General features: G+C 37.7%; 1 protein-coding gene and 1 long non-coding RNA gene across 2 annotated transcripts in view; both read left to right on the top strand.

The window, feature by feature from the left end:
• The window catches only part of LOC132541311 (uncharacterized), a 205,681-nt gene that overhangs the window by 46,480 nt on the left and 144,977 nt on the right, over positions 1-14,224 (top strand). The gene's annotated exons all lie outside the window — the stretch shown is intronic.
• Positions 1-14,224, top strand: part of SKIC3 (SKI3 subunit of superkiller complex) — a 104,670-nt gene that overhangs the window by 14,143 nt on the left and 76,303 nt on the right. The window contains exons 4-9 of the mRNA XM_060201183.1: positions 1,934-2,077; positions 4,674-4,765; positions 5,177-5,252; positions 6,543-6,683; positions 8,134-8,232; positions 8,341-8,449. Coding sequence (XP_060057166.1) covers positions 1,934-2,077; positions 4,674-4,765; positions 5,177-5,252; positions 6,543-6,683; positions 8,134-8,232; positions 8,341-8,449 — 661 coding nt within the window. The remainder of the gene's footprint in view (positions 1-1,933; positions 2,078-4,673; positions 4,766-5,176; positions 5,253-6,542; positions 6,684-8,133; positions 8,233-8,340; positions 8,450-14,224) is intronic.

Raw genomic sequence — 14,224 nt, 5'->3', positions numbered from 1 at the left:
TAAAATTGAGGAAAATACACAGCAATATAGGGTGAGATTCTGAAAGGGTAAATGATGCTTTAGTGAGGTTTAGGTTTCTAGTGATAACTGAGCCCAGCTGGATGGACCTGTGGCAAAACTAATCTTGATACCAAAAAGGATGGGTGGGCTGTCTGTTCAAACTAGTCGAAGAACAGGGAGAGGAGTGACTTTTTCCTTTACCGCTAGACTTAACCTAATTAAACACTTAGCAATCTTTTCTGTTCTTCCATACATCAACATCACTGGAGTTTTCTTTCTGATCCAGATATGAATTCAGTCAGGTAGTTTAAAAGTTAAGCCAGAGAGACCCTACAAAGCAAAGATGAGAGACTTGTCAGTGGTAGTTATGTGATGCTTTACATGTAGCGAGCGATCCCGAATGTTTATTGAAATTCTTTTCGAAGAAGTGTGTGTTAGTGTACTTGATGCATATTTCCTGACCATTACCTTCTTTCCTTATGTGCTTTCATAGCGATATACCCCTCAGTATGTCTTTGATGACTTGTGCAGATGAAGTTTGTAGTTAGGTATTTTTCATTTCTGTTCTCTCAGAACTGTATACTTATTCTTTAACCACAATGTTTAACTATTTCCTTGAGGTGTTTTCTTATTTTTTATTTTGAAAGCCAGATTGCTGGTTGAACTTAATATTTGTCATTCTTCAGCTGTTGTGTGCCAATCATTATTCATTCATTGGGGATGCAGATATTAATACAGCCTCAGTGTTCTGAGTTTGGTAGTTACCTTGTTGTTTTTTTTGAGAGGTGGCATTACTGGATAGAATGGGATGTGTCATATAAATTGGTGACAGAGTGTTAAAATTGTCATGTGAATTTATATAAGCCCAATAATATGACCTAGTCTACTAATGGAACAGTTTTTAGAATCTCTAAATAGCTAGAACCTTAAATGCTAAGGTTTGCTACTCATTTTTTCCCCCTAGTAGGACATCTTTGCTTGTTCTCAGATTGTTTTTCCTTAGCAAATAATTGTTATTTTCTGTATGCAATAACTCTACATAGTTTTTAAAAAATTCTAGTTGACAGGTGTTGTTTACATATTTGCTGCCATTTTTCATTTGAATGTATTTTGTACAGTCACATTGGGGTCGGTTTACTTTCCTACACAATAATTTCAATGTAAAATCTGTTTAATATGAAGAAATGTGATAGTGAAGAAAATAATGCATAAAATGAAATGATATGAAAAGCAGTTTTATAAAATGACTGGATAGCAATGCAAAGAGGGGAAGGACCGATGGCATGGTGGTAAGGATAGTATTATTGTTCTTCTTTTTTAAATACACAGTATTCTTTTTTTTTTTGCCTCCAAGGTTATTGCTGGGGCTCGGTGCCTGCACTATGAATCCACTGCTCCTGGAGGCCATTTTGTTCCCATTTGTTGCCCTTGTTGTTGTCGTCGTTATTGTTATTGTTGCCATTGCTATTGTTTTGTTGGAGAGGACAGAGAGAAATCTAGAGAGGAGGGGAGACAGAGAGGGAGAGAGAAAGATAGACACCTACAGACCTGCTTCACCGCTTGTGAAGCGACTTCCCTCTGCAGCTGGGGAGTCGGGGGCTTGAACTGGAATCCTTAACGTTGGTCCTTGCGCTTCGTGCCATATATGCTTAACAATACCCAATATTCTTTGTGGGTAGGAGAGACATTTGCTGGACACATCAGTCAGACAACTTTTTAAAAACTTTACTGCTTATTTATACCCATTACAGTCACTGATTCAATTCAACTGCCTCTCTCCATGAGGAAACGGAAACTTTCACGGAGAGGTTCACTGGCATTTTTAGGACAGCCCAGAAATCCAGATTGCACACTCATATTTTCTTTGTGTTTCCATAGGCTTTTAAGTTATCAAAATAATGACTTGTCTTTAAATTTTTTTTTTTTTTATCAGACAGTGTTAAAACAAGAGAAGAATAACTATAATGCCTGGGTGTTTATTGGTGTTGCCGCAGCTGAGCTGGAACAACCTGATCAGGCCCAGGGTGCCTATAAGAAAGCTGCTGAACTAGAACCAGATCAGCTACTAGCGTGGCAGGTATGTAGAGATACTTTCACTATATCATAATGTATATATACATATTTTCTATTTTATAAAACACAGGTAACAGCTTTAAATTAAGCGTTTAAATCCACATAAGAGAAATCTTAAATGTATTGGTCTTCTAAATCTGAAAGTTAATTAAAAAAAAAATAAAGTGCTACCAAGAATCTGTTTACTACAATTAAACATCCAATACAATTGAGTAATTCCCAGAGGTGAGGACTGGAATTGAAACATGATTATAGAAATTCTTTTAAAAGTAATTTATTTATGGGAACCGGGTGCAGGGACCAGTGTAAGGATCCCGGTTTGAGCCTCCGGCTCACCACCTGCAGGGACTTCGCTTCATAGGTGGTGAAGTAGGTCTGCAGGTGTCTCTCTTTCTTTCCCCCTCTGTCTTTCTTTCTTCTCTCCATTTCACTCTGTCATATCCAGCAACGACAGCAATAACAACAATGATAACCAAGGGCAACAAAAGGGAAAAAAAGTAAAAATAAAAAAAAAAACCAAAAAAGTATTTTATTTTGATAGGTCAGAGAGAAATTGAGAAGGGGAGGGAAGCTAGAGATGGAGAGAGAGAGAGAGAGAGAGAGAGAGAGATCCACAGAACTGCTTCATCACTCATGAAGCCTCTCCCATGCAAGTAAGGACTAGGGACCTGGGCCACAGTGCATGGTGACATGTGCTCATCCAGGTGAGCTAGCACCCAGCCTGATTCTATAAATTCTGTGTGCATGAAAACAGCTTCCCAAGACTATTATTTATTCTTGTGCTTACATGGAATGAAAATTATGTACTGTACTCTAAAAATAAAGTAATGCAAAAAACAGTTTCAGTTCTTTTTCTTTGAGTACAAATTCAGTTGTCTCCTTTTTGTTTTTGTTGTTTTGTTGCTGTTGTTATTTTAGATACGAGACAGAGAGGGACGGAGGAAGACAGAGAGATAGACCACAGTAGTGAAGCTTCCTTCAGTACACTGGGGGCTGGGCTTGAACTTGTGTCAACCTGGTCAAGCAGCATACTATTCAAGTGAACTGTCTTGCTGGCCCACATTCTTTTCTCTTATTTATGATCTTTTGTTTTTCTAGTTGGCATCTCCCCTGTTTTCATATTGAATGTCATTATTTTAATTATTTCTTAGAAACTAACGGGGTAGTAGGTTTTGCAAAACAGGAACCTATTTGTCTCAGTTTGACATAAGCAAACATGTCTATTGACATATTTAGAAAGATGCCTACTTTCATTAAGTCCTGATTGCTTTAGGGTATCTATGTTTGAAGCAAAAGTGATGATTTACTCAAAAAACTATGTGGCTTTTTTTTTTTTCTTTTTCTCTCTTTTCTTTCTTCCTTTCTTTCTTTCTTTCTTTCTTTCTTTTTCTTTTCTTCTTCTTTTTTCTTTTCCCCCCAGAGCTCTACTTAGCTCTGACTTATAGTGGTGCAGGGGATTGAACCAGGGACTTTGGAGCCTCAGACATGGGAGTTTCTTTGCATAACCATTATGCTGTCTGTTCTCTCCCAATGTGGCTTTTCATCTGGCCACATTTTATCATATATACCATTTGTACCATATATAGTAATGTACTAGGTTTTATTTGTACTTTTGTGTATTTTGCTTTTTTTTTTTTTTTTTTTTTTTTAGTTAGGGTACTACTTAAGTCTGGCTTACAGCGGTGCTGGATATATTAGGTTTTACAATAATTATTTTAAGTATTTCTTGTTGTAAAACACTTGAAGTGCATTTTGGAAGTCAAGGAAATGGTTAAATGGACCCCTCAATACCTCTTACCTACTTTCAATAAAAATCTACCCATGCCTGAGCAGGATAGCACAGACAGGCATTGTGCTTTCAAATCCAACCCTGGCCCCTGCAGGACCCTCCTCTGTAGCCTCCTCCTCTCACTGAGTCCAGCTGCTAGAGCCCCCCCTGTCCAGGCTCTGCACCTTGTGTGAGATGCTGCCATTGGACATGGGCACTGTCCCTGCCCTGGGCACTGTCTCAGAATATTGCCACACCTCAGAATCCCCAGAGTCTACCACAAAGCTGGCCCCAGAGGTGTCTGTCAGCTGAGCCAATAACACTGAGTAAGGGATGAAGCAGATGTAGTCCAGTTCTTGACAGAGACTCCTCCTCTGGCCTCCGCTGTCATGCCTTCATGTCCACACAGCCCAGCCTGTCCCTGCTTCCTAGCCTGGCTCCAGACCCCTGGACTCTCCTTCTTAGTGTCTGCTCATCTTGCCACCCACGCCCCAGGACTAGGAGAAAACCGTCTACTCAGCAGAGGAGAGAGGCCACCACTGGTCCCCACTTGTTTCTACTCAGGCCCACAGCTACATGTGAGAGTTCTTTTTTTGTTTGTTTTTTTAAATAAATATTTTTTAATATTAAAAAAAATCTACCCATGCCCAGTATTTTTTTCACCTATATTTTACCTATTCTGTCATAGCCCCAATTATTTGGAAGCAAATTTCATTTATATTATAGTAATAATATTTTATTATCATGATCTTTATAGACTGCCACTTTATCAAAACAAATGCAAGACATTATGTGTTTTTGGAAGAATAATCTCTTCTATTTATTCTTTTAGGGATTAGCAAGCTTGTATGAGAAAAGTAATCACATAAATGCTAAGGATGACTTGCCTAGTGTTTACCAAAAGCTTCTCGATCTTTATGAAAGGTAATGAATGTGTGGGGAAAGTTTAGTTTCTTTAAAAGCCTGAGTTAGAATAAACTGTTTAAAAATTTCAAAGAAGTACTTCATGTATCTCCTGGATATTGGAAATCATTTTCTTTCAAACAGTTGTTATGGAATTTCAGTTGTGATTGAAACATAATCAAAATACCAATAGTAAGACCAACTAATTTGGAAACTTTGATATTTTTAGTCAAGACTGTGAAAAATGATATTTCTTAAGTACTTTCTTTTTTGGGGAGGCTTATTTTATAAAATTTTACTGTAGCATAAAAGAGGATATGTTCTAATTTAAAATACTGCCTGATTAATTTATTTGAGATGTTTTAATTTTAGTGTCTTAAATCTGTATTTTAATTAATCAGATTCCAAATCTTTCTCCCCCCCCCTCCCAAGTGTTGATAAACAGAAGTGGTGTGATGTCTGTAAGAAACTTGTGGATCTATATCATCAAGACAAAAAACACATTGAGGTTGGTTTGTGATTTGCTGGGGTGGTATACTTCTTGTAAGACAGTTATTATTAGATGATAGTTTTTATTTAGCCTAAAAGAAAATTTAAAACTAATAATATGTATTATGATATTAAAAATATGTTGAGACTTACAAATTATAGTGCTATGAAAACTAAGTTAGAATTGAAACTTTAGGTGTTATAAATTTACAAGCCTTTATGAAATTGGATGTAGATGAACTAGAAATGGCATCTATAGAATTTAGTGTTATATTTTATGACATTTCCATTGTTGATGCAGTAAGTTTTGAACAGTGGGGCATATATGGTCATTAATCCTGTATCTTGTCTGTTACATCAGTAATACTTTTTATTTTTTTCTTAGCCCCACCAGGGAATGAGTGCAAATACTCCAGCATGAGTGACATCACTCTAGAGTGACCTCCTGGGCCAATTATTTCAGTTTTATTTTAGATAGGAAGAAAGAATGAGAGAAAGTAGGGAGAGACGGTGTGAAGAGAAAGACCACTCCATTATCTAATAATAATCTAATGAGCACTCTTCCCCCTCAGTGTTCCCACCTGGTGCTGATCTTGAACCCTGGGACTGTTCTTATTTGTGTGCATGAGAAGGTGCATGGTCTACCAGATGAGCTATCTCTCAGTCCCTCAGTCATAATTCTGTTACAAGGTCTATGCAGATCTTTTCAGTTAACTTAATTTTTGTGTATTTCTTAGTAGTTATAGCTCTTTGATTTTGTTTTTCTGTGCATTAGTAGACAAAAATATTTTATTTGCTTATTTTATTTTCTTTGTTGTTGGATAGGACAGAGAGAAAAGGAGAGAGGAGGGGAAGACAGAGAGGGGGAGAGAAAGATAGACACCTGCAGACCTGCTTCACCGCTTGTGATGTGACTCCCCTGCAGATGGGGAGCTGGGGGCTTGAGCCAGGATCCTTAAGTCGTTCTTTGTGCTTTGTGCCACATGCACTTAACCCACTGTAGGCCTGACTCCTGCTTATTGTATTTTTAAATACTTGTTTATTAAATATTTTATTTATTTATTTATTTATTTTAGGTAGAGACAGAGAGCAGTTGAGAGAGAATGGGGACACAGAAAGGGAGAAAGATGCCTATAGCAAGCAGTGAAGCTTCCCCTCTGCAGGTGGGACCTGGAGGCTTGAACTGGGGTCCTTACACACTGTAATTGTCTACTCAGCCGGGTGTGCCGCCACCCAGTCCTATATTTGCATATTTTATTGACATTTCCAGTATTTAGGAAAAAATAGCCAATTTAAATCTCCTTGATAGGTGGCCCGAAAATGGCAAAAGCTGATAAAGACACGACAAGAAGATGGTGCAGACAACCAAGAGCTACATCAGCTATGGAGGAAACTGACTCAGCTGCTGGCTGAGAGTACTGAGGATCAAAATAACGAGACCCAGCAGCTGGTATCCGCCTGTTTATTTCCTACAATTTTGATCACGAATATTGATCATTTCACTGTGTTTAGAAAATAGAAACATGATGATGTAGAAAAGTACTATTTGTCAGACTAGATATTTTATCAGTGTAAAAACCATAGAGGCCTTTCCTGATAAAAACTGGCCTACACTCCTATGCTACATCTGGACAATGTGGAATCAATATTCATAGAATCAGAAATGTATTTCCTTATAGTTGTTGGAGTCCACACTGAATTACTTGATTTAATGTTTAGAGTCCTTTCTGCGTAGACATCTTTTTTGTGTGTGTAGATTTTGAAGTAGTTGGAAACAATAACTTTTGTTTGTCTGTTTGTTCATGTGGTCATTGCACATGCTTGATTTTATTATCAGAAGGGGAGAGAGAAAGATCACAGCACTGAAGCTTTCTTCAGAAGAGTGGAGGCCTAATTTGAATCAAGGTCATGCACCTGACTTACTATCCAAATGAACAATTTTGCCAACCCAGAGGCGATTTAATTATAGTTTTTAAATATTTATTTATTTATTATTGAATAGAGACAAAGAAATTGAGAGGAGAGGAGAAGAGAGAGGGGGAAAGAGACAGAGAGACACCTGCAGTCCTGCTTTACCACTTGTGAAGCACTCCCTCAGCAGGTAGGGACCAGGGGCTTGAACCTGGATCTTTGTGTACCATAGTGTGTGTACTTAACCAGGTGCACTATAGCCTGGCCCCTATAGTTCAGTTTTTTTTTTTTTTTAAGATTTGTAATTGAAGATGTCCCAAAGACCATGCTAGTGACTTCAGAAGAAATGTTGTAAAAATGATATTAGTGGTAGCAACTACACTGGCATATAAAAACTGTACTGTTTTTGGCTCCCTACTGGAGATAGCATGTACTTAAATAAATGTCTTGTTAAGTGAATTTTGCTCATATTTAGTTGTGACTTATTGGTTCATTTCAGTGTGCTGACCAATTGCTATTAGAATATATTCTAAAATTTCAATGTGCCCTTTTTTCCATTGAAGTTACTAATTCCTCATAATGAAATATATTTGTCGTTAGTTTAGGGTGAATTTTTTTTTAAAATATTTATTTTATTTATTTATTCCCTTTTGTTGCCCTTGTTGTTTTATTGTTATAGTTATTATTGTTGTTGTCGTTGTTGGATAGGACAGACAGAAATGGAGAGAGGAGGGGAAGACAGAGAGGAGGAGAGAAAGATAGACACCTGCAGACCTGCTTCACCGCTTGTGAAGCGACTCCCCTGCAGGTGGGGATCCGGGGTTCGTACTGGGGTCCTTATGCCGGTCCTTGTGTTTTGCGCCACCTGCGCTTAACCCGCTGCGCTACAGCCCGACTCCCAGCTTAGGGTGAATTTTAAGAGGGTTTTGAAGGCTCAATTATTTATTACATTTGTTATTTAAGTATGCAACATACATTTTTTCCCCCAGCTCTTAACTGCTTATGAGAATGCACTGAACTTGTCAGAAAATATTCCTAGTGAAGATCACCAGATACTTTATAGACATTTCATCCAGTGTTTATCCAAAGTAAGTTGACTTTTTAAAATATTTAATGAAACTTTTATATCTTAACTAGGAAATTATCGAGGAACATATTTCATTGCTACTTATTTATTTTACTTTTATATTTTCAAGTTTCCTCATGAGACTGCTAGGTTGAAGAAGGCCTGTGAAGGAATGATAAACATCTACCCCACTGGACAATATCCATTAGAAGTACTTTGTTTGCATTTAATTGAATCAGGTAATTTCCTTATGATATTGTATGTCTTAGAGGTATATGGGAGTGGGAGTGTTGTTGCTATCAACCAGGAGTTATTTAAGTGTCTCCTTTCTGCATGTTATATTACTGTAATATTTCTGTACGTAAAAGATAGTAATTCAGTATTGGTCTTCATGCACATGAAATGGCTAATAAGTATAGGAAAGTGTAGTGATGAGGATTATGAGTGAAGTTCATAGTTGATGATTGAAGTTGCTGTGAAGGTGGGTATTGAAGATGGTCTTGAATTTTTCTAGAAAGTAAATGAACTAGAGGTTCACGTATATTCCAGATGTCATGAGTAGGGCTGTAGAACTAAGTTCAATTGTTTTACACTTTATTGGCTAGGTTCAAGTGTTAGGAATAATAACATTGCTTTATCTGCTATAAAAATACAAAGATACAGAGTAATAAGCAGTTTTGATTATATTACATAGGACTGTGCATGTTGTGCAAAACATTTTGTGAAAGATTAGTATTCTGATCACTGATGTTGTGTATGATAGTGTACATTGTTATAAATAATACAAAGTAATTGCAATTGTGAATGACCTACTTTTAAATGAGACTCAGCAGGTTCAAGTCATAGAGTGTATCCTATCTGCTTCATGATCTTACTTCTTCCTGTGTTTTCTTGGGGAAGAGTAATGATGATAGTGAGATTGATGACAGTTGCCAAAGTTTGTGGCTATGGATGTCGCAGGCTCAAGTAGCTTATGAGAGGCTACCTAGATTTGTTTTCAGACCAGGCTCTGCCCTTTTTTGTGCTATAATAAATAGATTGTTTTAAAAGTAATTGAAGGATCTCTCTGCATTTATGTGTTCACCAGAAGAGTACAAATTTCACTTAAGTTAGTCACTGAGATAGAACTAATAGCACCAGGATGATTGTGGTGGTGATTATAAATTATTATTTTTTTCACTTTGATGCTAAATTAATATACATATGGTATGCTTTGTATTTGAGTGGCCATTACCAGCATCATAATAAAAAAAAGATCACAAATTATTGCTAAAAGTAACTGAGGAAAAACTCTGGTAGAACAGTGTCATGCACCTGTTTTAGCTCTTTCCAGTGTCAAGTCTCAGCTTTTTCTTTTCTACCTAATTTTTCCTTGTACTTTTACTTTTGCCTGTTTCTCTTGGTGTCTAAATTATAATTCAGAGCTGTTGCTCTCAGTCCTAGATTTTTTTGACATGTAAATGGATTGCCCATGCTCCCCCTTCTTTTTTTTTAATAAATGAAGATATAGTCTTGCAAGAGCACTTTTCACTAGCAAGCTCAAAGAAAGCATTGTACCATAATGAGTTGATTTATAAAGTCTTTAATATAATATACTTCATAAAACTTATGAAGGATAGTCTAGACTATATATGGATTAAGTGATAGCAGGAGTGAATGAATTGAGAATATTATAGAGATAATTATAACAGATGAAGGGTTTTATTAGAGTCAGAGGCAGGGAAAATTTTTATTTATTTATTTAGCTTTCATTTTCTCCAAAACATTGGTCCAATAGTGGAATGATGGTTTGTATGAAAGTTGAGTTGTCGTGCGGTGCTACTGGGCATTCACAGGAAAATCTGTCTTACTGGTATGACATTTACACTCACGTTTAAGGCTAGACATATTATTTGGAAATCATTTGTGTGTAGGTTAAAGTGAATTGGACTGGTGATGTTGACTTAAAAGATTGTATACTTCTAGGTGTACAATTTTATCTCACTTCAAATAGTTTCTACACTACACCCACCTCTAAAGTGTCAACATTCCTTTCCCCCAGTTCATTAGATAAGGTTCTTGGGCAGGAGAACCTTAGCCAGAGGCCAGGACCCTAAGATTCAGTGCTCTCAGGGTTGAGAGAAAATAACTTCAGTCACTTAGTTTTAGCTCAAGAATTTGGAGGAACAGCTCCTAGACACCTCCAGATGGGAGAATGTCAGGTATGCCAATGATCAGAACTCCAGGCAGAGTATTAATTGATAAACACATCAAAGGGAACAGGAACAGGAACATCAAAGATCTTTTAGGTAAGCGCAGTAGAAATAATTGTCAAATAACAAATTAGTTTCAAGGTGTAGAAGGCATCACGAATGTATTCAACCTTGATTACAGTAGTCTTTGTCTGAATGCCATTAGTCAGGTGCAATTTTTTTATTTTTTTTCTTTTATTGGGGGATTAATGTCTTAATATTTGACAGTAAATACAATAGTTTGTACATGCATAACATTTCCCAGTTTTCCACATGACAATGCAACCCAGTTTTCTTTCTTTTTTTTTTAATTTCTTTATTGGGGGATTAATGTTTTACGTTGGACAGTAAATACAATAGTTTGTACATGCATAACATTTCCCAGTTTTCCACACAACAATACAACCCCCACTAGGTCCTCTGTCATCCTTTTTGGACTTGTACTCCCCCACCATCCACCCCAAAGTCTTTTACTTTGGTGCAATACGCCAATTCCAATTCAGGTTCTACTTGTGTTTTCTCTCCTGATCTTGTTTTTCAACTTCTGCCTGAGAGTGAGATCATCTCATGTTCATCCTTCTGTTTCTGACTTATTTCACTTAACATGATTTCTTCAAGCTCCATTCAAGATCCGGCTGAAAACAGGAAGTCACCGTTTTTTTAATACAACCCAATTTTCTAATGCCTCAAGAAATATTCAAGGGGGAGGGGGTGGGATATGGAGATTGGGCGGTGGGAATTGTGTGGAGTTGTACCCCTCCTACCCTATGGTTTTGTTAATTAATCCTTTCTTAAATTAAAAAAAAAAAAGAAATATTCAGGTCACTGTGTTGTGCAAAAACCCTTTAGGGAAGTAGCCAGAGGTCAGAGTTACAGATAAGCATTTTGCATATTCTCAAGGCCCTTGGGCTGCCACTCACTATAACTCTGACACTTCATACATCTGCCTCAAGGGGAGGGAGTTGTGATAAAAAGGCGTTAGTTCCTGGAGCCTTCCTTACTGGGCACCTGCTAACCATCAACCAGACGTTTTTGTAAACATGGAGGCTTTAGATAAAATCAATAGAATTTCTACTAACAGCAGACATCAAGGAATCTGGGATCAGAAAACTTCAACAGTTAGATACCACCCCCCCATCTCCTTTCCTTCTATTTATCTCACATCTGCACCAGAATCTCAGGGTTTGTAGAAGCATTTTTTTAAAAATCAAAATGATTGCATTGGAAATGATGAGAAAATCAGGAAGAGGTGGCTATCAGGTGTAAAAAAGAAATTCAGGGAGTTGGCTGCATTTAAAGGAGAGGAAGAAAAAGCATGCAGAGGGAGTGGTAAGTCTACAGAGGCAGAGAATTGCAGTAGTTGACAAGAGGGTTTCAAAAAGAAAGAACTAGTCAACATTTTGAAAGTGGCATTGCGGTTAAAGAGGTTGAGACATGCACGGACACTGCTTTAAATAGCATCCAATTGAAATTACTTGTCCAGGCAAAAGATAAGGAGTTGAAGCAGGATGTTTATTCTTTTGCAAAAGGGAGTGCCCTCAACAGTGGCAGTCAGACAGCGCCCCCCCCCCCAACTTTCTCCCCGTTTTATTCCCAGTGCAGAACTGTCTCCTCCACCTCTGGGTTGGGCTTCAGAGCTCACAATTCCCTCTTGTCTAAATAAGGAAAGGAAGAGAGTCTCTGGGGTCTCTATTGGAAGATTAGCAAGCGCTTCAAGTAACTCTTATCTGACCTAAAGAATAAAGACCACCGTTGGTTATAGATAACAATTTATAAAGAAAAAAAAATTTTTTGTACTAAACTATTGTCCTATTCATGTGCCTTTGAAGAGAAGACCTAACCATCTCTTACAGAGACTTTTTCTGCAAGGAGTGTGTGTATATGTTTATAAGTGGTTTTCACTTAGAGGAAGCATGATTCTAAAATTAACCCATTCCTTCACATTTCAACAGGTCACTCAATATATTCCCAGGGGAGTGGGTTTGTTTCCTTTGTTGTATTGTGTCTGGTACCCATCCTCTATCCTTTTTAACATTTTATTTATTATTGGATAGAGGTAGAGAAATTGAGAGGGCAGGGGAAGATAGAGAAAGAGACAGAGAGAGACACCTGCAGCCCTGAATCACCACTCATGAAGCTTTTCCCCTGCATATGGGGACCAGGGGCTTGAACCTGGGTCCTTGCTCTCTGTAATGTGTGCACTTAACCAGATGTGCCACCACTTGGCCCCATCTCTATCCTTTTCTCTACTGTTATACTAGATACTGGAAAATTAATGATTAGTGTTCACTTTTTTCTCTCTAAAAAGAAATCGAGAGGGTAGGGGGAGATAGAGAGGGAGAGAGACAGAGAGACACCTGTAGTACTGCTTCACCACTTACAAAGCTTTCCCCCTGCAGGTGGGGACAGGGGAGTTGAACCCTGGTCCTTGCACATTGTGGCGTGCATTCAGCCAGGTGCACCACCACGTGGTCCTTCCCCCCACTTTTTCACCCATCCTGCCTTCTCTTCCTTTCGAAGTCACTCCTTAACCTATTATTAATTCCAGGAGTCTTTCCTATTTTTCCTCTTCTCTTTCAAATAAGAGAGACTGTGCCTGGTTTCTTCTGGTATTTTCAGATTTGCTTTGCTTTCATTGATGGTATAAAAACAGTATTCCTGGTGACAAACGCTTCGGGTCCTGGGGGAATGGTGTAGAGAGCCTTGTGGGTTACTCCCCCTTTTACTTACCCCTCTGGGAGTATGGACCAAAATTGTTTTGGAGGTGCAGAAGGGAGGAGTTCTGGTTTCTTTAATTGTTTCTTCATGGACATGGATGTTGACAGGTCAATCCTTACCCCCAGCCTGTCTCTCTTCCCCTAGTAAGGTAGGGCTCTGGAAAGGCCTGTTCCCTCATTCTTGACTTTTTCACATACCAAAGATTACACATTGAAACATCTTCTTGAAGACTAATTATGCTTTCTCAATAAGTGCACATATACCTGTAATGTTAATTTGTTGAGTTAATATGCCATAAATGGTTAATATTGGGGTGTGGGAGATAGCATAATTTTTATATGCAAACAGACTGTAATGCCTGAGGCTCCGAAGTCCCAGGTTTCAATCCCCCATACTACCATAAGCCAGACTGATCAGTGTTGGGAGGGGGGGGGGGTGACAATTAATGTAGGACAGGAGAAAGCTGTGCTTTATTTATTTATTTTTTATTTATCCACTGTGACTTCCTCCCCCATAGTACTTCTGTATGTATACGGTTTTAGCTATCTCTCAGCAGTTAATCACTGGGTTCTCTTCTGTTAGTGACAACTATGTTTCATTCTTTTTTGTCCTCCTTTTCATGTTGAGACTTGAAGATTTGTTTTCAAAATGACTCACTTTATAATGTTTCACATCACAAGTAGTGAATAGCTTTCATGACTGTCATCTGATGAAATGTTATTTCATACTAAATGACCTTTTAGATTTATTTTGCTTTTATATTGTTATGTGGGAAGATAAGAAAACTAGGTTCTTTACACAGAGAAGAGCTTACGACATTGTGCTCTAGAAAAACCATCAAGTCCAGAAAGAAATGAGTACATGATATTCTTCTATAGTCAAACAGATTTATTTAAAGGAAGAATTTCATAGTTGCCATCAGTTGATCATTTTTATTGGGATGTCAGTAACAAATTTGTTATCTTCCATCAAACAACATTTTTTTTGTGGTAGACATTATAAATCTGTGGCATTTAAATTGTTTAAATTTTATATTTTATTTTAATAAGAGACTGAGAGAGATTC

Source organism: Erinaceus europaeus, chromosome 11 (assembly GCF_950295315.1).
Source record: "Erinaceus europaeus chromosome 11, mEriEur2.1, whole genome shotgun sequence".
Taxonomy (NCBI): domain Eukaryota; kingdom Metazoa; phylum Chordata; class Mammalia; order Eulipotyphla; family Erinaceidae; genus Erinaceus; species Erinaceus europaeus.
This window is presented reverse-complemented; position numbering and strand designations above follow the sequence as displayed.